Below are 26660 nucleotides of genomic sequence, written 5' to 3' on the forward strand. Positions count from 1 at the left end.
GATGAAGCTTCTGCTCCTCGTGGTCCTGGTGTGGACGGCGTCTGATGAGGCTTCTGCAGGTTCAGTCTCTTCTCTCCTTATACTTTATAATAGAGGAGGACAGGGGCGGACTGGGAATTTAAAGTCGCCCTGGAAAAAAATGTAAAAGTGGCCCCATTCTGTGGGCGGGGTCAAATCAAGTAGGCGTGGCCTTGTGAGTTACTAAACAGCGGAGAGAAAGAAACTCATACTACCTCCCTTATACAGGAATAACGCTTCTTTTATAAGAGCAAACAACTAATACTGCCCTTAAGTGAAATATATTGTAATACTACATTTTATGTACAGGAATATAACTACTGCCCCCTATGTACAGGAATATAACTACTATAATACCACCCCCTATGTACAAGAGTATAACTACTATAATACTGCCCCCTATGTACAAGGATATAACTACTATAATACTGCCCCCTATGTACAAGAATATAACTACTATAATACTGCCCCTATGTACAAGAATATAACTACTGTAATACTGCCCCCTATGTACAAGAATATAACTACTATAATACTGCCCCCTATGTACAAGGATATAACTACTATAATACTGCCCCTATGTACAAGAATATAACTACTGTAATACTGCCCCCTATGTACAAGAATATAACTGCTATAATACTGCCCCCTATGTACAGGAATATAACTACTATAATACCACCCCCTATGTACAAGAGTATAACTACTATAATACTGCCCCCTATGTACAAGGATATAACTACTATAATACTGCCCCCTATGTACAAGAATATAACTACTATAATACTGCCCCCTATGTACAAGAATATAACTACTATAATACTGCCCCCTATGTACAAGAATATAACTACTATAATACTGCCCCCTATGTACAAGAATATAACTACTATAATACTGCCCCTATGTACAAGAATATAACTACTATAATACTGCCCCCTATGTACAAGAATATAACTACTATAATACTGCCACCTATGTACAAGAATATAACTACTATAATACTGCCCCCTATGTACAAGAATATAACTACTAGAATACTGCCCCCTATGTACAAGAATATAACTACTATAATACTGCCCCCTATGTACAGGAATATAACTACTATAATACTGCCCCCTATGTACAAGAATATAACTACTATAATACTGCCCCCTATGTACAAGAATATAACTACTATAATACTGCCCCCTTGCTGGGAGGTTGTGTTAGAGCTGAGCTCCTAAGTCTCCTGATGTCTGGAGCGAGCCCAGGGCGGGGACGCCCTGGGTGGGGAGATTCCCCAAGCAAGGTCCAGGCTTCCAGGCCTACACCGGGAGAAAACTCCCATACAATTTCTACAAGGGATGGAAATCCCAGAGTCATTTATAAGGAAGAAAGTCAACAGAATATGGTTGGTGTAAAGAAGACACAAGAAAAAAAAGTGAGTGAAGCAGCAATGATGGAAGTAAGTCCCAGGCCCGGCCAGCATGGAGCAGCACAGGTGGTGAGTGCAGGACGAGCAGCAGGTGCACAGCCCCCCCTCCTGCACCCAGACAGAGAAGAACATCCCTGGAGAGACAAACTCTGCAAGAGAACTTACTGCAGAAGGATGTGGTGTCCAGCATGGCCTGCACAGGCCGCACCAGATCTACAGCTAAGCCGCTGAGTGTCCCTGCACAGTGTGAACAGGCCTCAAGCTCTGCCACTGCAGGCAGAAAGACTGGAGCTGCAAAGGAGACGGGTGCTCCTAGACCACCTGGAGCAGCACCCCGACCAGCGCAGCAGGGGAAGGAGACCGTGCGAGTGCCTGAGCTGAGGCTAGCAGAGGAGATCCCAGGACTGGTAAGGAGGATGGGGGAGCTTAGCCACCATAAGGAAATGCTGCAGATGCAGATAGACTGTTTGTATAACCTGAAAACTGCGCATCCAGAGAGTAACAGACTGTATGATACCAAGCTGCACTCACTGAGCATAGAGCTGGCACAGGTGGTGAGGGACATGGACTGTGTTCTGGAGAAGATGGGACCCCTGGCTGAGACATATCGGAATAGGGAGCGCTTCTCACAGCAGAGGCAGAGCTGTGACCCCAGACCCAAGATCCCAGATGCGCCCCGTGTTACAACACCTGTACTGAAACCTGCTAGTTTCTCCTTCCAAAAGGGACAGTCGCAGGATCAGCCGCAGACCTCTGCAGCAGTCACTGAGAAGGAGCATGAGGATGTGGTACAACAAGTCCCAGCAGTGACTGCGCAGCAGCAAGACAAAGCATTTTCCTCTGTGTGTCAGACTGATGCACTGTCCCAGGAGATCTGTGCTGCTGTGACCGAGACTGGGGACACTGGGGGACATTCTGATGAACCTGAGGGGTTGGGGGATGGAGGGGACCCTCAGTCTGTCTGGGATATGCACCCATCTAATAATAGCATAGAGGTGGATGGGGCGCAGGGGGTTGTACAGGATGATGTATGTGATTTCCCCCCTCTAACATCAAGCCCCCCAAATAAGTCAGATCCCCCTAGATTAGACCCTCCCCCTAATAGCCAGAGTGAACCCTGTCAAGAGCCTCCCAGAAACGCCTGGAGCCGCGGCGCTCCCTCCTTTACCTCCAGTGCACAATACTCCGGGCAGGCGTTTAAGAGGAGGAACGTGGTGCGCTTTAAGAACAGAGGCGCTAAGGAAGATCTACCAGATAGGAGGTTTGTGGTCCGGGATCTCCTGTGCCGTCAGATGGGGTTCTCACCAGATGATATCCTGGCAGTCATCAACCTGCCAGACAGACAGGGCTATGATGTCAGCTTTAAGCTCATGTCTAGTCTGGACAGGTTCTGGGATAAACTCCCCCGGTTCGGGGACACTGAGGGCTGGAGTAAGTTTGTGTTTGTCCCCATATCCAGGCCAGGTACCGTAGTGGTAAATATCATCTTTTGGAATGAGTCTGTTCCCCCTCAGGATATTCTGGTGTGGCTCAGGCGTCATTGTGATCTGGTGTCTGACCTCACCAAGAATAGAGACGCCGACGGTATCTGGACTGGAGGGTGGAAGGTTCTGGTGAAGTTACGCCAGTATAATAACATCACCATGCACCTCCCCAACAGCTTCTTCATAGGGAGAGAGAAAGGCGTCTGTTTCTATCCCGGGCAACCAAGAAAGTGTTTTAGATGCAGTAAGATCGGTCACGTGGCCAAAGTATGCACAGTAGTAAAGTGCAACCTGTGTGGGGAGGTCGGCCATCTCAGTGCCACCTGTGAGATGGTCAGATGTAACCTCTGCAGAGAGATGGGCCACCCACACAAGGACTGCCCGGAGGCCTGGCATAACATCGCCAGGGATTTCTCTGATGATGAGATAGTACAGGAGGCAGACGCCTTAGAGGAGGAGGCCTTGATGTCAGGTCTAATACTAACTAGGCAGGAGGTACAGCAGGGGTCAGGTGATACTGCGCCAGAACCTCAGAGAGCAGTCCGCACTCAGCAGAATATGGAGGTTGTCACTCAGGACCAGCCTCAGGCAGCAGCCTCTATAACATCCACTACCGAATATGAGGAGGCCAAAAAGAACAAAAGAAAGAAAAAAGACAAATCCTCACGTAAGCCTGAGACAGAGTATGGTGCAGGGTCTAAGACCATGAAAAAATCCAGTGGTGATGCCGGGGTCATGGTCCTTTCTAATAGATATGATGTCTTATCAGAGTCAGATGGAGATTTTGAGCGTGAGTTAGAACGCATTGATAATGACCGTGACGGGGATACAGAAGACCCTCCGACAAAAAAGAAGCCCCCTTCTTCTGAAGCTGGAGACCCCCTGTCAGACATGGAGACTGGTGGTAGGCAGAGGGAATCTGACTCTGACTCATGATGATGGGGGTCACTGCTCTGTTTTTCTGTTTCCTTATGATGGCTGGATTCTCTCTAAGAGTTGCTTCTAGCAATGTTAACAGTATTAAAGTAAGAAGGACTAGACACGCCGTGTATGACCACCTGAGATATCTGGACGCTGATGTTATCTTCCTGCAGGAGACCCGTCTGACCACCTTAGGGCCACCTTAGGGTCGTGAGGCTGAGCGTGAGTGGCGGTCTGGTCCTTCTTACTGGTCACTGGCTGTGGAGCCGTACGCCGGGGTCGCCATACTGTTTAACACCACAGACGTGACGGTGCACAGGCTGACGGAGGTCGCTATGGGGAGGTGTCTGGTGCTAGAGGTGACCATTCATGGTAGGCGGCTCCGGCTGATCAACATCTATGGCCCACAGACAGTGACAGAGAGAATCCAGCTGTTCAATGAGGTAAAACAATATCTATTTACCTCAATCCCTGTGATAATGGCGGGTGACTTTAATGTTACTTTGACATCAGGTGACTGGTCCTCGGGCAGAGCAGTGGTCAGAGACTCCAAAGTCCTAAAGAGCATCATATCACAGGCCCATCTATGTGATGTGTTTACTCTGGGTGGCTGGAAACCCAAGTACACCTACACATGTGCTGACAGGAGCAGTAGGATAGATATGGCGTTTGTGAGTCCCTCGGAGACTGTTAGTGGGATGAGCGAGAGAGTTGTCCCATATTCTGATCACCTGGCGTTATTTTTTTGTATGGGAGCCTCTAACCGCTCGGACATTGGTCGGGGGTTATGGAGGCTCAATTCTAGTATCCTGGATGATGTCTGTGTCCAGAATTGTGTTCACTCCCTTTTTCAGGACCAGCTCCAGAGAGTAGACTTCTATGACAACATATCTGAATGGTGGGAGAACGTCAAGGAGGAGATCAGGTCCCTCTTAAAGAGACTGTCAGTGAAGAAGGGTAAGAGTAAGTACAGCCAGTATCTCAAGCTGCGGAGAGAATTGGAGTCACTGTATTCGGCGGGAGGGGGGGACAAACAAAAGATTGACCGACTGAAATCTGAGATAAAGCAGTATCAGTACAGCCGCTACACGTCTCTTGTTGTAGAACGGGATTACGGGACTCTGGGGGTTCCAGATCCATATGAAAATTCCCAGGGAGTTTTACAGGAATCTCGGGAGGGTATCCTGGGGGTGGTGAGATCCTACTATGCTGAATTATTTCAGAAGAAGGTTTTGGATAAAGAGAAAATGGCTCAATTCTTGGAGGCAACTCCAGGCCCTGATACTAGAGATTTGGACTTTTCTCCTTTGACAGCAGGAATAACAGAGGAGGAGGTTAAAGAGGCCATTGATAAGTTACATCTGAAGAAGGCACCAGGACCAGATGGGATAACAGCAGAATTTTATAAAAAGTTTAAAGACCTCTTAGCCCCGATCCTTGTGGATGTGTTTACTAATTGTCTAGAAAATCACCTGATGCCTCCATCCATGAGAGTGTTCTCCCTTATTCTGCTGTCCAAAGGTAAGGAGCCTAGTGACATCAAGAACTGGAGGCCGATCGCCCTCTTGAATGTTGACCGGAAGATTTTGGCAAAAATTCTGTTTTCTAGGTTAGTCTGTTTGTCCCCGGCACTGTTGGCAGGCTCTCAGTACGGCACAGTAAGAGGGCGGAACATCTCTGGAGCAGTCATCTCGATAAGGGAGATGTAAAGCTCTGAGGTGTGGGAGATATGTTGTAGGTCTGGACCAGGCTAAAGCCTTTGACAGGGTTGATCACGATTATCTATGGGCAACTTTGTCAAAGTACGGTATTCCGGGACAATTTATAGATTGGCTGAGAACTTTGTACAGAGAGGCGAAGAGCTTTCCTCTGATCAATGGTTGGCAGGGGGACACTTTTGAAGTAGAGGCAGGGGTGCGACAAGGTTGTCCCCTGAGTCCACTGCTGTATGTGTTTGCCATAGACTTGTTTCTGCGATCACTGCAGCGGTGCGATTTTCAGGGGGTGCCGGTCCCCCGTTGCTTGCCTTTGAAGGTAGTCGCCTACGCAGATGATGTGACTGTGGTGATATCTGAACCTCATGAGGTGGAGATGTTATCTGCAGCCATCAGAAGTTACTCGGAGGCCTCCGGGTCTCTGGTCAACCTTGAGAAGAGTCAAGCTTTCTGGACATTGGATACTGCTCCTGGCTTTGATCTGCCACAGTTTGCCAAGGCCTCCACCCATATTAAGATTCTTGGGGTTAAATTTGGGAGGGAAGATAATGCCAAGCTAAATTGGGAAGAGAAGTTGGAAACCGGAAATGCAAAGGTTCAGCGATGGAAGAACTGGAGGCTGACCTATAGAGAAAGGGTTACTCTGATGAAGACTTACCTGGTCCCTGTCTTCCTCTACGTCTCTGTCGTCTTTCCTTTGCCAGAATCTTTCTCCGCTAGGCTCTTTAGCCTGTTCTTCCAACTTTTATGGGGGAACAGGTTGAACCCAGTAAAAAGAGGGATCACCTACCTGCAGAGGAGAGAGGGTGGGCTGGATATGTTAAATCCAAGGGTCTTTTTTGACTCCATGTTTCTGAAAGTTAATTTTGGATGCCTGGACTCAAATAATGGTCTCCTGTGGGTAAGTAGTGTCAGGGACTGGATATTGCCTTTTGCAGAGTCTTGGGTGCGAGGCGGCAGTCTCAAGAGGGGCCTATGGACTCCTGGCTTCCTCCCCCAGTATCTGGAGTATGGTCTCAGGTGTGTGAAAAAGTGGAGAATAAATAAGACCTATCTGGAGAGTAAGACCAGGAAGGACCTTTACACCAGTGTCTGTAGGACCTTTTATACTTTACAGCCAGCTCTGAGGGACTGCACAACGGCCACATTGCAGAAAAGTCTGAAGCTCCTCAATAGTCCTAGGCTTCCTGCAAAACTATTTGACATTGCTTGGCTATCACTGCACGGGAAGCTTTTTGTTAGGGGTAATTTTAAGTTTTTAAGTGTCTCAGACCGTATGTGCCCCTTGGGTTGTCAGCAGGAGGAGACGATGCAGCACTTCATTACCGAGTGCCAGGGAGGGAGGCGGATATGGCAGGAGGTGTCCCGCAGGCTTAGGATACCAAGACTGCAGTCTCTGGCCTACCCTGATGTAATCTATGGGGTGACACCACAGGTAGCCGGCATCGACAGGGGGACCATGTACCTGATCATCACGGTAACTAAATACTACCACTGGCACACCAGGACCAGAGTGTCCGTCCATAATGAGTCCTTCCAGCCCATGACCGCAGTCACACAGATACTGTCAGAGCTGAGTTGGATCCGATCATTAGAGTTCAGGAAAAAGAGTGAGAATGTTCAGTTATGGAGGAACATAAATCTACAGTGATGGATTATATGTCATGGAATTCTGTTTATTTCTTTTTTCCCTTATTACCAGTGATGGACTTTTTAATTTGAAGTTACTCTAAATTCATTATTTTGCTGATGTGTTTGATCTTTGTTAAATAATTGTTTTATTTATAATACTGCCCCCTATGTGCAGGAATATAACTACTATAATACTGCCCCTATGTACAAGAATATAACTACTATAATACCGCCCCCTATGTACAAGAATATAACTACTATAATACTGCCCCCTATGTACAGGAATATAACTACTATAATACTGCCCCCTATGTACAAGAATTTAACTACTATAATACTGCCCCTATGTACAAGAATATAACTACTATAATACCGCCCCCTATGTACAAGAATATAACTACTATAATACTGCCCCCTATGTACAAGAATATAACCACTATAATACTGCCCCCTATGTACAAGAATATAACTACTATAATACTGCCCCCTATGTACAGGAATATAACTACTATAATACTGCCCCCTATGTACAAGAATATAACTGCTATAATACTGCCCCCTATGTACAAGAATATAACTACTATAATACTGCTCCCTATGTACAAGAATATAACTACTATAATATTGCCCCCTATGTACAAGAATATAACTACTATAATACTGCCCCCTATGTACAAAAGTATAACTACTATAATACTGCCCTCTATGTACAAGAATATAACTACTATAATACTGCCCCCTATGTGCAGGAATATAACTACTATACTACTGCCCCTATGTACAAGAATATAACTACTATAATACCGCCCTCTATGTACAGGAATATAACTACTATAATACTGCCCCCTATGTACAAGAATATAACTACTATAATACTGCCCCCTATGTACAGGAATATAACTACTATAATACTGCCCCCTTTGTACAAGAATATAACTACTATAATACTGCTCCCTGTGTACAAGAATATAACTAGTATAATACTGCCCCTATGTACAGGAATATAACTACTATAATACTGCTCCCTATGTACAAAAGTATAACTACTATAATACTGCCCTCTATGTACAAGAATATAACTACTATAATACTGCCCCCTATGTGCAGGAATATAACTACTATAATACTGCCCCCTATGTACAAGAATATAACTACTATAATACTGCCCCCTATGTACAGGAATATAACTACTATAATACTGCCCCCTATGTATAAGAATATAACTACTATAATACTGCCCACTATGTACAGGAATATAACTACTATAATACTGCCCCCTATGTACAAGAATATAACTACTATAATACTGCTCCCTGTGTACAAGAATATAACTAGTATAATACTGCCCCCTATGTACAAGAATATAACTACTATAATACTGCCCCTATGTACAAGAATATAACTACTATAATACTGCCCCTATGTACAAGAATATAACTAGTATAATACTGCCCCCTATGTACAAGAATATAACTACTATAATACTGCCCCCTATGTACAAGAATATAACTAGTATAATACTGCCCCCTATGTACAAGAATATAACTACTATAATACTGCCCCCTATGTACAAGAATATAACTACTATAATACTGCCCCTATGTACAAGAATATAACTACTATAATACTGCCCCTATGTACAAGAATAAAACTACTATAATACTGCCCCTATGTACAAGAATATAACTACTGTAATACTGCCCCCTATGTACAAGAATATAACTACTATAATACTGCCCCCTATGTACAAGAATATAACTACTATAATACTGCCCCTATGTACAGGAATATAACTAGTATAATACTGCCCCCTATGTACAAGAATATAACTACTATAATACTGCCCCTATGTACAGGAATATAACTACTATAATACTGCCCCTATGTACAGGAATATAACTAGTATAATACTGCCCCCTATGTACAAGAATTTAACTACTATAATACTGCCCCCTATGTACAAGAATATAACTACTATAATACTGCCCCCTATGTACAAGAATATAACTACTATAATACTGCCCCTATGTACAGGAATATAACTAGTATAATACTGCCCCCTATGTACAAGAATATAACTACTATAATACTAGCCCTAGCCAGCTATCCCTTCCAGTATATAGCCAGCCAACCCCCCCAGTATATAACCAACCAGCCCCCCCAGTATATAGCCAGCCAGCCCCCCCCCCCCAGAATGTTGCCAGCCAGCCCCCCCCAGTATACAGCCAGACAGTCAGTCCCCCCCAGTGTACAGCCAAACAGCCTTCCCCAGTATATAGCCAGCCAGCAATTCCCCAGTATATAGCCAGCCAGCCCCCCAGTATATAGCCTGCCAGCCCCCCCAGTATATAGCCTGCCAGCCCATACCCCAAGTATATAGCCAGCCAGCCCCCCCTTTTACACAGCCAGTCAGTCACCCCTGTATAAAGCCCCCCCCCTGTATAAAGCCCCCCCCCTGTATACAGCAGCCACCTCTGATAAACAGCAGCCCCCTCTGATAAACAGCAGCCCCCTCTGGTAAACAGCAGCCCCCTCTGGTATACAGCAGCCCCCCTGTATACAGCAGCCCCCTCCGGTATACAGCAGCCCCCTCCGGTATACAGCAGCCCCATCCGGTATACAGCAGCCCCCTCTGGTATACAGCAGCCCCCTCTGGTATACAGCAGCCCCCTCCGGTATACAGCAGCCCCCTCCGGTATACAGCAGCCCCCTCCGGTATACAGCAGCCCCCTCCGGTATACAGCAGCCCCCTCTGGTATATAGCAGCCCCCTCTGGTATATAGCAGCCCCCTCTGGTATACAGCACCCCCTGTGTATACAGCAGCCCCTGTGTATACAGCAGCCCCCTCTGGTATACAGCAGCCCCCTGTATACAGCAGCCCCCTCTGGTATACAGAAGCCCCCCTTTATACAGCATACAACAGCCCCCCTGTATACAGCAGCACCCCACCCCACCCTAGTACATGCAAATAAAAAACATGAAACGTACCTTTCCGACGCTTTCCTTGCTGCTCCGCTACATGATCCAGTCCGGCCGCGGTGACAGCTCCGTACGTGCCGGTGGGTCTTATGGTCACGGTGACAGCTCCGTACGCGCCGGTGGGTCTTATGGTCAGTCCGCCCCTGGAGGAGGATGATATTTGCAACACCCCTGCGAATGCAAAGGGTTAAGTAGGTGTTGTGAAATTGTCCATCTCCATGTCAGAAGCTGTGACATGAGAGACTTAGTAAATACAGCCTGTGATTCTGCCTGAAAAGGCAACAGTTAACTATGTGTACGTAATTAAGTAATGAGTTGGCTGTATTGTAAGCTGGCGTGTGATTGGAGAGGTGCTACCACCTGACCAAGGGGAGTATAAAATGTGGGAGCACATGATCCAGACCTCATGGTCTTTCCACAGAGCAGAGAGTCTGTCTTTGCCTGTCTTGTCTTTGAGCACATGCTCCTAACCACAAGCTCTAGATCTCATCTCTTTCTACAGAGCAGCAGTCTGATCTGCAGAGACAGAGTGAAGAGAGAGACAGTGTTCAATACACCTTCAGTACTGACACAGAAATCAAAATCTACCACTACGGGCTTCCCCATTCATTACCCAGGGACTAATCTTACAGACACTCAGTAGTTGCCCCAGGGAGAATCAATACATCATCCTCTCCCTCCGTATTTCTTGCACACACCACCTGCCGGAGAACTACCAGGCTGCAGGACAGCCCTCCGGTCCCCATACCAAGCACCATGACACCAGCGTGCCTAGGCCTCAACTGCTAGCCACTCTGGTATTGTGGGCCCCGGCTGCCTCCAGGCCCCAAGAAAAGGCTAAACCCCAGTGGGGATGTTGCAAGTGGCGTCACGAACTGGATATAGACTTCTGTGCCTTATACTGACACTATAGGCCAGTGGTGGCGAACCTATGGCACTGGTGCCAGAGATGGCACTCGGAGGCATTTTTGTGGGCACACGGGCTGTCTCCCAGGCACAGAGTTTTCCAGACATGGCATCTTCCTGCAGTCTCAGACAGTCCAAGTAGTGCCCTGCTATTGTTAAGTGACTCATCCTGTGCTGCTTGGTCCTGTCCTAAGAGTGAAAAGGTGTCGGATTGGAGCTCAAAGATTCTGGTAGCAATAAGTTTGTTACTGCCTAAATTGTCATGTTGGCACTTTGGGAAAAGCTAGTGGTTTTTGGGTCTCATTTTGGGCACTCGATCTCTAAAAGGTTCTCCATCACTGCTATAGGCTGTCCTTTTTCTAAAAGACTGTGCTGCCTAACATTGCTGCTGCAACACCCCTGCCAATACATAGGCAGACTGGTAGTTACGAAAAACGCTCCTCTTCAGGTCAGGAGCTGACGGAGGGAGTCGCGAACCCTCTAGGAAGGTTTTAGAACCTGGACATTATGTAATAGCAGCTGTAGATCCTGCTATGGGTGTATGCTCTTAACCAATGATGTTGATGCCTTGTAAACTGGAGTGTGATTGAAGAGGTGCTACCACCTGACCAGGAGCATAAAATCCCTGGGCAGGGAGGAGCACAGGACTCTTGGTCTCTAGACCGCATGGTCTGTCTTCACCACAAGGTCAGTTCACTCAGTCAGTGTTCAGAGACAGAGTGAAGAGAAAGACAATGGGGCAGATTTACTTACCCGGTCCTGTCGCAATCCCGCGTGATGTCCGATGAGGATTTGGGTCCGGCGCGATTCACCAAGCTTGTGCGCCCGAGTTCCTGCATCCGCCGCTTCTGCCCCGAGGTCCGCCGGAGATCATCTGCTTCTTCCTGGTGCATGTAAGTGCGTGTCTTGCGACACAATTTTAAATGTTAAATCCCGCGCGTTGTCCAAACCCGTCGGGTTGTCTGATGGTCCGCCGCCCAATTTCTGTTGCGTGCAAGCCTGCGTCGATGTGACTAAAATCCCAGGGCAATTTGGCGCAAAATGGAAATTGTCGGGAAACCTGACGACAGTGCAGCGTTCAGACCCTTAGTAAATGAGCCCCAATGTTCAGTTCACCTTAAATTCTGACACTTAACCTAATCCCAGGACCAGAGTCAAGAGACTCCAACCCACACCACCTGCAGCTTCCACAGTTTGGACACAGCTCCATTGTAGCCTGCATCTACTACCAGGCTGGTGCAATATTCCTGAGGACCCTTTCCATGACCACTCGAGTAATCCGAATCTGCTGTGAGACCATTTAGGCCCATCACCTGCTGTTGTTCAATAAAAAAAACATGAGTTATTTTGCAAATCGTTGACTCCATCTGATCCCTGGATACGGCTGTTACCACCACAGGCTCCCCATCCATTACCCAGGGACTCATCCTACAGACACTAAGGGGTTGCCCCAGGGAGAACCAGTACATCAGCCTCTCCTCCATATTTATTTCACAAACCAGCTGGAGGACAGCCCTCCTGTCCCCATACCAATTACCGTGACATCAGCGCACCCTAGACTGCAACCGCCAGCCACTCTGGTATTCTGGGTCCTGGCTGCCTCCAGGCCCCAAGAAATGGCTAGGCCCCAGTGGGGGATGTTGCAGTGCTCAAGTGATTGTGTTGACATTAGCTGTGTTATTGCATCGCCATGTACTGTTGAGCTCTGCTCCAGCACCCAAGAGGTTAATCCCTGCAAAAAGAACTTTGTCAGCTCTGCTACATGCGGTGATGAATCGCCTAAAGCATTAACCTCTGGAAGCCTGTGTGGCGCAGCAAGGAGTTCCAGCCTACCAAAATACTCACTGGCGGGAAACCCAGGCTGCTCGCTAAGCTCCACCCCCTTTGCATGTGGCGCAAAGTACCTTAAACAGCGGTTCTTTAGGAAGAGACAACAACCACAAGAGTCCCTCAGAAACTTTGTCCTATCTTTGCAAGAAGCCTGGGAGGCTATTACACATGTTGAGCCCAGAGAGGTAGAGAATCAGGACCAAACCCTGAAAGAGCAATTTCTTCATGGTGTTTCTAACCACCAGAAATGTCAGCTGAAAATGTTAGCTCTTCATCATCCTAACACTTCCTTCCTAGAATTTAAGGAGATGGCCATTGATGTACTTGAGGAACAACTTCCATCTGAGACACAAGAGGAATCAGCGCCCCTGACTGGCGAAGAATCTGCCGCAGCTGTCTGTTCAGCACAACAGGCCTCCCAATCTCTGATGCCTAAGGAAGTCGCCACCCTAGTGGATCAAGTGTCCTACTTGATTGCAACATTACACCAACTCCTAGAACGTATGGAACAGTTAAAAGTGTTATCCTGGCCACAGAAATCAGAACTTCCAGCCCACATACCATCTCCACCACTACCTGCGGACCCAGATCAAGAGTGTCATACACCCTCAAGATCTCCAGACCGCTCCTCAAAGAAAGAACAACCAAATGCCAGAGACTCCACCTGGATGCCAAGGTTTGTTGGGATTCGTCCCATGGTTCCTGTGACCACAAACGGAGTAACCCTACCAGCCTTAATCGATACCAACTCTCAAGTGACATCCGCAGTGCTACCTTTGAGAAATGCAGAGGAGGGGCATCCCTGTTACAGCCTCCAAAAGCCTACTTAAACCACATTTCTACTAATGGGAAAACTGGACCCATCTGCGGCTACAGGTAACCCACACTAATCATCGGGGACACCGAGTTAACCAGACAGGGCGTAGTGGTAACGCAAGTGACTGAAGATGGTAACTTCTCCCTGGTGTTGTGTACCAATGTCTTCTGCTACTGCTATCCTGAAGTGCTGAAGGCTCTCCACAACTCTCTACCAACAGTGCCCAGTGATTCTCGGAAGCTAATTCAAGAGACCATGCAAGTCCTGGCGGCGCAAAAGAAGTTTGCTGGCCCCGACCGAGAAAGATCCTCAAGCTGTCCGCCTTCAACATGGGACTGAGACGTTAGTCTGGTGCCGAGCCTGCATGGGTATTCAAGATCAAGAGTACGAGGCCATGGTAGAACCTTTACCAGCTGATGAAGACCTACCCATTCTGGCAGCCAGGAGCCAGTCACAGTATTTCGAGGACAAGTACCCATCAGACTGCTAAAAGTGGGAGATTCCCCAGTGGATCTGAGAAGATGCCAAGCTGTAGCCACTCTCTTCAGCGTCCACCCTGAAGACCTAGTGGAAACTTCCCTGTCTGCCTCCCAACAGTTGGAGGTTAACCAAAGTAGTAAGGGTGAGCCTGCCGAGCAGTCCTGGTGGCTTGAGCTCAGTATTGGAGACGACAATATCATTCCTGCAGACCAAGTACAAGGTATCCTGGAAGTTGTCATGAAACACCACCAAGCCTTCAGCAAACACCCGCTGGACTTTGGGCAGACTACCCTGATCCAGCATACAATCCTACTGGCTCTCGTCCTCCTATAAAGAAGAGGTATCAGCCAATTCCTCCAGCCCGTTACCAAGAGGTAAAAAAACTAGTACAAGAGATGAAGACAGCCAATGTTATCTGGGAGAGCCACAACCCATGGACTGCCCCGCTGGTGCTTGTAAAGAAGGATGGAACCCTTCGCTTCTGTGTTAACTATAGGAAGATCAACAATATCACCCGCAAGTGGCCATGGTGCCTGAAGATAGGGAGAAAACGTCCTTCACCAGCCCAATGAGCCTATGGGCCTCTCCGAGTTCAACAACATGCCCTTGGGTCTATGCAATGCCCTGGACTTAGATGCGTTCCAGATGGTGAAGCAAATGCTGGTTTAGCCTCCGGTGCTAGGATATCCACATTATAATCTGCCCTTTATACTCTACACCAATGCCAGCAAGAAGGGACTAGGGGCTGTACTATCCCAGCTCCAGAATGGAACTGAAAGAGTCATAGCCACCCAAGCCATTCACTCCAAGAACCGGAAAAGAACAACCAGAATTACAGCTCATTCATGTTTGAGTTCCTGGCATTAGTCTGGACTGTGACCGAAAAGTTCAAAGACTATCTGGCTCCTTCCTTCTTCACCGTCTTCACAGACATCAACCCCTTGGCGCATCTGAACAACATCCGGCTTAGAGCACTGGAGCAGCGGAGGTCCTCCAGACTAGTCAACTTTAACTTCACCATCAAGTATTGGGGCCGGTAAAACCAACGACAATGCCGATGCACTGTCCCTTCTCCCTGACCAGTGGGAGGGACCCACCACGGATAGTGGGAATACGTCGAGATGCCGGCGTTCTATGTCCATTTTGTGCATCAAGAGGCCCAGAGAAATTACTCCTTGACCTCTGAACCAACGCCTGCTCCGCCACATGAAGAGTCTGCGCCACCCACAGAGAAGGACCTCTGGATGAGTCTTCAGGCTGATAGCTGCGCCATAGGAGAATTGATGGACTATCTCTAGTGGGCAAGTGCCTGAAAGAATCCATCGGTGAAGGGCTGACGGAGAATTGTCCTAATTGTTGTGCCAGAGTAAGAACTGCTAAAGAGGAGAACTCTGGATCCCATCACCTATGACCGGCTGTACCAGATCATGATCCCCAGGAGGGATGCCAAGATAGTGCTGGATATGTATCACGACTAGAGATGAGCGAACATACTCGTCCGAGCTTGATGCTCGTTCGAGCATTAGCGTACTCGAAACTGCTCGTTGCTCGGACGAATACTTCGCCCGCTCGAGAAAATGGCAGCTCCCGCCGTTTTGCTTTTTGGCGGCCAGAAACAGAGCCAATCACAAGCCAGGAGACTCTGCACTCCACCCAGCATGACGTGGTACCCTTACACGTCGATAGCAGTGGTTGGCTGGCGCTTAGTGACGCACATATCCATCGCAAAGACCGAAGTGGGAAAATTTATTAGGGGTTGGATTTCAATTAGGCACAGTCTGGCAGTTTCTTTTTATTTTACGTTTATTTTTTCATAACTCAGCGTCATCTCATCAGTGTGCTTTCATACTTGGCTAGAAAATAGCCAAAGGAGAATCCAAACGGCTTACTTACGCCTACAATAGCGTTATATATATTTTATTTCTGGTTGATCTGCTGGTGGCTGTCCTTGCTGCAGTGCATATACTAGCCAATTGTCAGGAATTTGGAGTGAGACTTGCGACCGCTGTGTTTAGCGCTTAGTGACGCACATATCCATCGCAAAGACCAAAGTGGGAAAATTTATTAGCGGTTGGATTTCAATTAGGCACAGTCTGCCATTTCCTTTTTATTTTACGTTTATTTTTTCATAACTCAGCGTCATCTCATCTGGCATAGCAGTGTGCTTTCATACTTGGCTAGAAAATAGCCAAAGCAATAGGATAGCATTGTTTGGTTTTAAAAACTAAAAAACACAAAAAAAAACTAAAAAACACAAAAAAAAGTTAAAAAAAAATTAAAGTTATAACTTTCATTTTCAAAATGTTTAACCCGAGGGCTAGGGGTAGAGGACGAGGGCGGGGACGTGGGCGTCCAACTACTGCAGGGGTCAGAGGCCGTGGTCCTGGGCGGGGTGAGACACCACCTGCTGATGAGGGAGCAGGGGAACGCCGCAGAGCTACACTCCCTAGGTTCATGTCTCAAGTTACTGGGACTCGTGGTAGAGCACTGTTGAGGCCAGAACAGTGCGAACAGGTGATGTCGTGGATTGCCGACAATGCTTCGAGCAATTTGTCCACCAGTCAGTCTTCCACGCAGTCCACCCATGTCACCGAAATCGGCACTCCTCCAGCTCCTGCACCTCAGCCTCCTCCCCCCCAGTCTGCCCCCTCCCAGGAAAATTTGGCATTTGAACTGGCATACTCTGAGGAACTGTTTTCTGGACCCTTCCCACAGTCACAAACCACTTGTCCGGTTGCTGCTGAGCAATTTTCCGATGCCCAGGTTTTCCACCAGTCGCAGTCTGTGGGTGATGATGACCTTCTTGACGTAGTGGAAGAAGTGTGTAAAGAGGTGTCCGACGATGAGGAGACACGGATGTCAGACAGTGGTGAAGTTGTTGTCAGGGCAGGAAGTCCGAGGGGGGAGCAGACTGAGGGATCGGAGGATGATGAGGTGACAGACCCAAGCTGGGTTGAGAGGCCGGGTGAACACAGTGCTTCTGAGACGGAGGAGAGTCCTCGACCAGAACAGGTTGGAAGAGGCAGTGGTGGGGCCAGACGGAGAGGCAGGGCCAGAGCAGGTGCATCAGCGCCAAATGTGTCACGTAGTGAAGCTCCCGAGGCGATGGCTCCCGCGGCGAGGGCTAGATTTTCAGAAGTCTGGAGGTTCTTTAAGGAAACACCGGATGACCGACGGACTGTGGTGTGCAACCTTTGCCAAACCAGGATCAGCAGGGGTTCCACCACTACTAGCTTAACTACCACCAGTATGCGCAGGCATATGAATGCTAAACACCCCACTCAGTGGCACCAAGCCCGTTCACCTCCGGCCGTGCACGCCACTGCTCCTTCCCCTGTGTCAGCTGATAGTCAGCCCCCTGCCCAGGACCCTGGCACAAAAACCCCATTGTCACCTCCACGATCCTCCACAGCATCCACCAGCGTTCAGCTCTCTATACCCCAGACTCTGGAGCGGAAACGTAAATATAGTGCAACCCACCCGCACGCCCAAGCCCTTAATGTCCACATCTCCAGATTGCTTAGCCTGGAGATGCTGCCCTATAGGCTAGTAGAGACCGAGGCCTTTCGCAACCTCATGGCGGCGGCCGCCCCTCGGTATTCGGTCCCCAGCCGCCACTACTTTTCCCGATGTGCCGTCCCAGCCCTGCACCAGCACGTGTCAGACAACATCATCCGTGCCCTGACCAACGCCGTTTCTGACAAGGTCCACCTGACCACGGACACGTGGACGAGTGCTGCCGGGCAGGGCCACTATATATCGCTGACGGCACATTGGGTTAACTTGGTGGAGGCTGGGACCGAGTCTGACCCTGCGGCTGGTCATATACTGCCGACGCCGAGGATTGCGGGGCCTACCTCGGTCCAGGTCTTTCAGGCCTACTATGCCTCCTCCTCCTCCCACCCCTCCTCCACCTCCTCCTCCGAACTACCATCCGTGGGCATGCCGCCATCAGTCGGTAGCTCTAGGCACAGCAGCAGTGCCGCCGCTAAGCGACAGCAGGCGGTGCTCAAACTGCTGAGCCTAGGCGATAAAAGGCACACCGCCCAAGAGCTATTACAGGGCATCACGGCGCAGACTGATCTGTGGCTGGCACCGCTGAACCTGAAGCCAGGCATGGTTGTGTGTGACAACGGCCGTAACCTGGTGGCGGCTCTGCCACTCGGCAGACTGACAGATGTGCCATGCCTGGCCCATGTGTTAAATCTGATAGTTCAGCGTTTCCTCAAGACATACCCCAATCTGTCTGATTTGCTCACGAAGGTGCGCCGCATCTGTGCGCATTTCAGGAAGTCCAGCACAGATGCTGCCACTCTCAGGGCAGCGCAGCGCCGCCTCCAACTGCCCGTTCACCGACTGTTGTGCGACGTGCCCACGAGGTGGAATTCAACATTAACCATGTTATCCAGAGTTTACCAGCAGCGCAGAGCGATTGTAGACTGCCAGATGTCAACTTCCACCAGAACTGGTAGTCAGGTCAGTCAGCTTCCTCAAGTCTACAATGAGGAGTGGACGTGGATGTCTGATATCTGTCAGGTGCTGAGTAACTTTGAGGAGTCAACACAGATGGTCAGTGGCGAGGCCGCCATCATCAGCCTCACCATCCCGCTGCTTGGCCTGTTGAAAAACTCTCTGATCAGCATGAAGTCGGAAGCTTTGCGCTCGTCACAAGAGACGGGGGAAGAAGATTCCCTTGTTGATAGCCAAAGCACCCTTAGGTCTGTTTCTCAGCGCATATTGGAGGAGGTGGAGGTGGAGGAGGATGAGGAGGAAGAGGAGGAGAATGTTGGTGAGACACAAGAGGGGACCATTGTTGAGTCCTTCACTGTTCAGCGTGTATGGGCAGAAGAAGAGGAGTTGGAGGAGGAGGAAATGGACAGTCAGGCCAGTGAGGGGAGTGAATTCTTACGCGTTGGTACTCTGGCGCATATGGCAGATTTCATGCTAGGCTGCCTATCCCGTGACCCTCGCGTTCAAAGAATTTATTCCAGCACCGATTACTGGGTATTCACTCTGCTGGACCCACGGTACAAGCAAAATCTTTCCACTCTCATCCCTGGAGAGGAAAGGAGTGTGAGAATGCATGAATACCAGCAGGCCCTGGTGCACAAGCTGAAACAGTCTTTCCCTTCTGACAGCGCTAGCGGCAGAGGGCGTACTTCTGCGGGACAAGTAGCGAGGGGGAGTAGGCGAGCAGGCAGCTTGTCCAGCACTGGCAAGGGTATGCTTTACAAGGCTTTTGCCAGCTTTATGTCACCCCAGCAAGACACTGTCACCTGTCCCCAGTCTCGGCAGAGTAGGGCTGATCTTTACAGAAAGATGGTGAGGGAGTACGTAGCTGACCATACCATCGTCCTAAATGATCACACAGCTCCCTACAACTACTGGGTTTTAAAGCTGGACATGTGGCACGAACTGGCGCTGTACGCCTTGGAGGTTCTTGCCTGCCCTGCCGCTAGCGTGTTGTCCGAGCGGGTTTTCAGTGCAGCTGGTGGCATCATCACCGATAAGCGTACCACGCCTGTCGACTGACAGCGCTGACAGGCTGACGCTTATTAAGATGAATAAAGCCTGGATTTCTCATAATTTCCAATCTCCACCAGGTGAAGGAAGCTCAACCTGAATAATTTATGCACTCCTTCTCCTCCTCCTCATTTTCCTCCTTCTCCTCCTCTTTGTACACTAAAGCAGAGGAAACTGGCTATTTTTTGACAGGGCCCACTGGCTCTAGCTATAGTACTTTATGCATTTAATTTTTCTGGAGGGCCACCTACCCGGTCCTCTGTTTTAAACAATTTTTGGGAGTGCCACATACAGGCACTCAATCTATTCAATTTTTCTGGAGGGCCACCTACCTGCTCCTCTGGTGTGAAAACTTTTTTGGACTGCCACATACAGGCACTCAATCTATTTCATTTTTCTGGAGGGCCACCTACCTGCTCCTCTGGTTTGAAAACTTTTTTGGACTGCTACATACAGGCACTCAATCTATTCCATTTTTCTGGAGGGCCACCTACCTGCTCCTCTGGTTTGAAAACTTTTTTGGACTGCCACATACAGGCACTCAATCTATTCCATTTTACTGGAGGGCCACCTACCTGCTCCTCTGGTTTGAAAAGTTTTTTGGACTGCCACATACAGGCACTCAATCTATTCAATTTTTCTGGAGGGCCACCTACCTGCTCCTCTGGTTTGAAAACTTTTTTGGACTGCCACATACAGGCACTCAATCTATTTCATTTTTCTGGAGGGCCACCTACCTGCTCCTCTGGTTTGAAAACTTTTTTGGACTGCCACATACAGGCACTCAATCTATTTCATTTTTCTGGAGGGCCACCTACCTGCTCCTCTGGTTTGAAAACTTTTTTGGACTGCCACATACAGGCACTATCCAAATTAAATTGTCTCCATAGCAGCCTCCACACGTTGTCTCCATTGCTACCTCCAAAAGTCGTCCATATAGCTGCCTCCATACATCGTCCCCTTATCAAACGAGGTGTGTCAGGCAGAAATTTGGGTTGTTTTCATGGATTCCACATCAAAGTTGTTAACTTTGTCGCCACCCTGCTGTGTTATCCACAAAATATACTGGCAAACTTTTATCATTTACCAATATTATTTCAGCGCTTCTTGCGCATCTGTTTACATTCCCCTCACCCGCCATATCCTAAACTTATAAGAACGCTACTACACTTGATCTTATACAAAAGGTTCTTAGAAGTGCTGTTTGGGGAGTAGCCTAGAGACAGGGGCTTGGATTGGCGAAAGCTCGCCTGGCAGTGGAGCGCCAGCTCCATGCCAAGATCCAACTAACATAGTTTTAACTGCAGCACCTTTAGTCTACTACTAGTTCACTGCCTCCATACATGGTCCCCTTATCAAACGAGCTGTGTCAGGCAGAATTTTGGGTTGTTTTCATGGCTTCCATGTTAACTTTGTCGCCACCCTGCTGTGTAATCCACAAAATATACTGGCAAACTTTTATCATGTACCGATATTATTTGAGCTCTTCTTGCTCACCTCCTTTGGTTCCTCTCTGCCACCCATTGGTTTGAAGCCTGAGTCCATTTAGGGTATGTCGCCATGCCACTCTCTAGCCTGCCGCTGCTGCCGCTGCCTCTGCATGCCGTCCCCTATAGTGTCAGGGTCAATTATTGGATGTTTTAGATGCTATCTAGCTTCATTCTGTCACTCTGTCATGGCCATGCTGTTGCCCATAGTTTTGGCATAATGGTGCGATTAAGCAGCCTCAGAGGCATCCATGCATGCTGCCCCTGCTGTTTCCTGTCCATTTCCGTGGTGTTTCCATCCTTTTCTGAGGTTCCCAGGTGTTTGGCCAAGCTTCCCTGTGCAGAGCCTTGGTCCCCTTGAAAAATGCTCGAGTCTCCCATTGACTTCAATGGGGCTCGTTATTCGAGACGAGCACTCGAGCATCGGGAAAAGTTTGTCTCGAATAACGAGTACCCGAGCATTTTAGTGCTCGCTCATCTCTAATCACGACCAGTCCACCCACTTGTGCTCAGCAGACTGAAGCTACCCTCCGGAAGCAGTTCTACTGGGTGAACATGAAACTCGACATCGAGGCCTGGTGTTGGGAGTGCCCAGCCTGTGCCATCGCTCGGGGAGAGCGTCATAATCAAAGGGCCTCTACACCCCATTGTGAGCCAACGTGGTCGCCCTAGACCACGTGAAGTTGGAGCCCAGCAGGTCCGGTTATACCTACCACCCACAGGGTAATTGATTTTGTGAAAAAATGAACCAGATCCTCATCAGCATGCTGAGGACTCTGACCCCTGAAAAAAGGGCTGACTGGCCAAAGATCCTGTCTGATTTGGTGTATCTGTATAATAACACCACTCATTGCTCCACTGAATACACGCCCTACTACCTCATGTTTTGGAGACACGGCCATCTCCCCGTAGATATGGCCTTGGACATGGAAGCCCCTGACTCCAAATCTCTCCAGTGACTGACTCCAGTAACACCAGAGGTGCATGGCGGACGCCCAGGAAATTGTGAATCTACGGGTAAATTGTGGGTAGAGGAGGCCCAAGTTAAGCAAAAGAGAGACTTTGATCGCCATGCTCGTGCAGAGTTGAGATTCTTCACCTGTTTACCTTTATCAAGGACTATGCCCAGAGTTTGGACTTTGATTGTCACCATCCTCTTTCAAGGAAAAGGGACACTCATTATTGAATATTATGCCATGCTTTCCAGGGAAAGGACATTCTTATTGCTGCTACTATAGCTAGCCATATGGTAATCAATAATATATGTTAGATTGCACTAACCTTTAATAGGCTTTGCAGCTGAGTCAAGACTGTGTCGGACCGTCTCTTCATCTATTTATCCCTGATTATGCCACCTAGGTGATGTGTCCTCAGACAAATTTCAGGCCTTGGTGCAAGGAGTGGATCACATGACATGACATCACACCTTACCTGCTAAACCTGCTAAGTGATGTCACAGTGCAGAGATAGTACACACACAGAGATATTACAGTACAGGAATAGTACTTGCAGTATACAGCTATGGATGATGTTGTAGCTTCCGGTCGGTTTAGCCATCGCTGTGTATAACTGATGATGTCACCACTTTTTTTTTTATTTTCTATTGACAGACAGGAATCTCGCACTGGAAGGTCGAGCTACTATGTCATCTATTTGGATGGATCCTGATATTCATCAGAGCTTTTTGGGAATGGCAATAAACGGAATAGATGGAAACACTGACTCCAACTATTTTCATGGATCGTGTTTCCACACTGGCCTGGATTCTCCGGCCTGGTATAGGGTGGACCTGCTGAGGACTTCCAGAATTAGCAGCATTATCATCACTAATAGAGGAAACTTTGGGAAGCGGACTAAAGGTGCAGAAATCCGGATCGGAGACTCGTTGGCCAACAATGGGAATGATAACCCTAGGTGAGTCTCGTCATTGGCGCTTGCGTCATGTATTTATGAAGTGTTTGCACCAGTTTTGTGTTGTAGCTACACTGTATCCACAGTGCCACAAAATTTTGCACCTAAATGGATGTTCCGGTGCAAAATTGTTTTGCATGCTATATATGCAACATCCCCCACTGGGGCCTAGTCTTTTCATGGCTTGGGGGCAGCAGGAGCCCTAGGTACCTGAGTGGCTGGCTAAGCGTGGCCTTGCGCTGGTCTGCAATCACGGGTGCTGGGTACCAGGGAACAGAGGACTCGTCCACAGCCTGGCAGGTCTCTGGTAAGAGGAAGTACAAGACATGGAGGAAAAGGCTGAAGATGTAGGTTTCTCCCAGGGGCAATTCCAATGTAGATGTAGGGATCCCTGGTAGTGGTGAATGGGACACCCTTGGTGGTAACAGCCGAGCACAGGGATCATTCAGAGTTTGTAAAGCAATCAACTTACAGTTTGTTTATCGGAACTCAGCAATGGCCACAACAGCAGTAACATCCACTGGGTCGAGATGGTTGGTTGGATATCATTCCACAGGAGGTGCTCACAGCCTGGTAAAGGTAGCTTCAGCCTAGATAGGACAGTTGGCTGCATCAGCAGCAGGATAAGGCAGATTCCCGAAGGTGGATGTCTGCTTGGGGTCTGGTCTCCAGAGAAGCCGTATGTCTGAGACAGCAGATCTCAGACACATGTTCTTAATCCTCCATTTTAGGAAGCCACCAGGGAGTGATGTATGATGTGTATATGCTCTATGTATGTGTGTGTATATACTTTATATTTTTCTATGTGCACGTGTTTGTTACGTGTATATGCTTTATGTATATGTGTATATGTGCTGTATTGTGTGTATATACTATATGCGTGTGTATATATGCTTTATATCTGTATATTGTACTGTATGTATGTGTATATTGTATACATTGTATGGTATATTTTTGTAAGAACCAATCATGTTAGTTGTGGGTGTTGCAATATGCCAAAAACACCAGGTATATATGAAGAGGTCGTAGCCCTTGACCCCTCTTCATACATCCTTAACAGCACCCTGAAATATTGCTACATCACATGTTATGAAGGTATTAAACAGCGCCAACCATTTAACTGGGTGTATATATACCTCGTGCTGGATGACAACTTCTATCTCTCTTTATCCCCTCCTCTACCTGCTCAGTGCTTCTACACCTGCTGTGCTTGACCCCCCCTACTCACACCTCCTGACCCCTCCTATTCACACCTCCTGACCCCTCCTACTCACTCCTCCTGACCCCTCCTACTCACTCCTCCTGACCTCTCCCAGCCACACCTCTTGACCTCTTCTCACATCTCCTAAATCATGTTTGGTTTCTTTCTACTTCACCTGTCCAGCTCTTCTTCTGGCTTTCATTGTCTATTGACTATGTTCTACGTGCGTCTTTGTGGTAAGGTCCACCTCACAGTAAGATTTTTTTCTATGGGTTTGTAGACAGGGTTCTAGGAGTCAGGTTCAGCCCATTGGTTCAGCCCATTCTTTACTATTCCTATATAAATGTAGGGAGGACACTTACCTGTCCCCTTTCTTCCCACAGGTGTGCGGTGGTGACTTCTATCGCAGATGGAGAGACTCAGACGTATCAGTGTAACAATATGGTCGGGAGATACGTCAATATCGTGTTAACTGGAAAAACTGAATTTCTTCATCTGTGTGAGGTTCAGATCTTTGGAGAAAATCTTCCGCAGACTTTCTCTTGCCAAATATAGTAACGATGGACGATCACTTTACTTGTATCTACAAGATATCATGAAATAAAGGCGTCCACTGATACAAGATTGCTGTGAGATTTGAACTCAATTCTAAGGTTAAGCAGGGCAGTATCTGTCTGTGGAGAGGACTAGAGGATGTGTAGGAGACTTAGGCAGGAATTTATCAATTTGGGTGTAGGGTGGCTCAGGAAGCGTGCTATAATTTTCACTGGGATTAAAGTTTGTGGTGCAAAGGATTAATGATTTGGTGCACAAACAAAAAGGTTTAGACCTTTCTCCTCATTCATGAAGGTGAAATAGAACTCCATAGACTGGCTTTTATCAGGTCTAATTGAGCATCAAAAATTGTGCCTAAAAATGAGAAAAATAAAGGCTCCACAAAAGTGCCCCCCCCCCCTCCAAAAAAACAAAAAATTGGTGAATGTTGGAAAACCACCAGTATTATGCCAATGACATTTACAGATAAGGCGCAACAGGTGCTGCAAGGTCAGAAAAATATCCAAAAGTTTGAACGTCAATAATAAGCAGATGTAAGAAGAGGGGGCTGTAATATAGATAAAGGAACCACCTTGGACGCTCCCAGTGTGGGTGCGGTAATGGATCCCCGAACAAATGGTGAAGGGGAGAAACATGGTGTTAGTGGCAGCAGCCAGGCATCAGACTTAGAGTTCTAAGTCTTGAAAAATAACTGCCTGTTTATTTAATGGCACACAGCCAAAGACAGCAGAAGGTAACACACGAGGCGGTGGATTGGTTGGCTGTGGTGATGATTTCATTGTGAAGTAGGAATTTAATAGCACCTCAGCCTTGACCTTGGTGTCAGACGGCTGGCTATAGGAGCCAGATTGGCTCTGCTGCTAAGGCAGCAATCTTTAAAAAGAGATGCAGACACACTGCTCTCATGAGAGAGACTCAACCTGAATTTATAAACTTACTTTGTCTAGACAGTTCTGGAATATTCTGAGCCTTCCAACCAATCAAAGCCTTGCCTACCTTAGAAAAGTTACATTAATTTCAAACACAATATAAATAGTAAGCACATTAACAACTTAGTTTCAGATGCCAGCAAAGGATTATCAGCAAATAAGTGTTTTTTAAAGGTCATATACACTTCAAGTGCTGACTTTGGGGATGACCTGTCTTGTGGGATATTACAATAGAAGCTCAATTTCGAGGAGAGAGAAACCAGTGAGTCCTAGCTGCCAAGTCTACCACCACCACCTCCACCAATTTTAACACTTTGTGTATAACTTAAAATCAAATGGTATGAATACACAGTAAATCTGCCTCATAGGGTTTGGAAGTCAATATACTGGTCTTGGACAGGTATGCTGACTATCCTCTTTACTGTCAGGTAGGTGGTCCTGGACTGGTATGCTGACTATCCTCTTTACTGTCAGGTAGGTGGCCTTGGACAGGTATGCTGGCTATTCTCTTTACTGTTAGGTAGGTGGTCCTGGACTGGTATGCTGGCTAGCAACTCTACTGTCAGGTAGGTGGTCCTGGACAGGTATGCTGACTAGCCTCTCTACTGTTAGGTAGGTGGTCCTGGACTGGTATGCTGACTAGCCTCTCTACTGTTAGGTAGGTGGTCCTGGACTGGTATGCTGACTAGCCTTTGTACTGTCAGGTAGGTGGTCCTGGACAGGTATGCTGATTAGCCTTTGTACTGTCAGGTAGGTGGTCCTGGACAGGTATGCTGACTAGCCTCTCTACTGTTAGGTAGGTGGTCCTGGACTGGTATGCTGACTAGCCTCTCTACTGTTAGGTAGGTGGTCCTGGA

At 47.9% G+C, this 26660-nt stretch overlaps 1 protein-coding gene across 1 annotated transcript; it reads left to right on the forward strand.

The window, feature by feature from the left end:
* Window positions 1-24915, forward strand: LOC140122775 (fucolectin-like). Its single transcript, XM_072143974.1, has 3 exons — window positions 1-59; window positions 22818-23121; window positions 24703-24915. Exons 1-3 carry the CDS (start codon window positions 2-4, stop codon window positions 24872-24874), a joined length of 534 nt encoding a protein of 177 aa, XP_072000075.1. The 5' UTR covers window position 1; the 3' UTR covers window positions 24875-24915.
* Window positions 24916-26660: the final 1745 nt, after the last annotated feature.

Source organism: Engystomops pustulosus, chromosome 3, assembly GCF_040894005.1.
Source record: "Engystomops pustulosus chromosome 3, aEngPut4.maternal, whole genome shotgun sequence".
Taxonomy (NCBI): domain Eukaryota; kingdom Metazoa; phylum Chordata; class Amphibia; order Anura; family Leptodactylidae; genus Engystomops; species Engystomops pustulosus.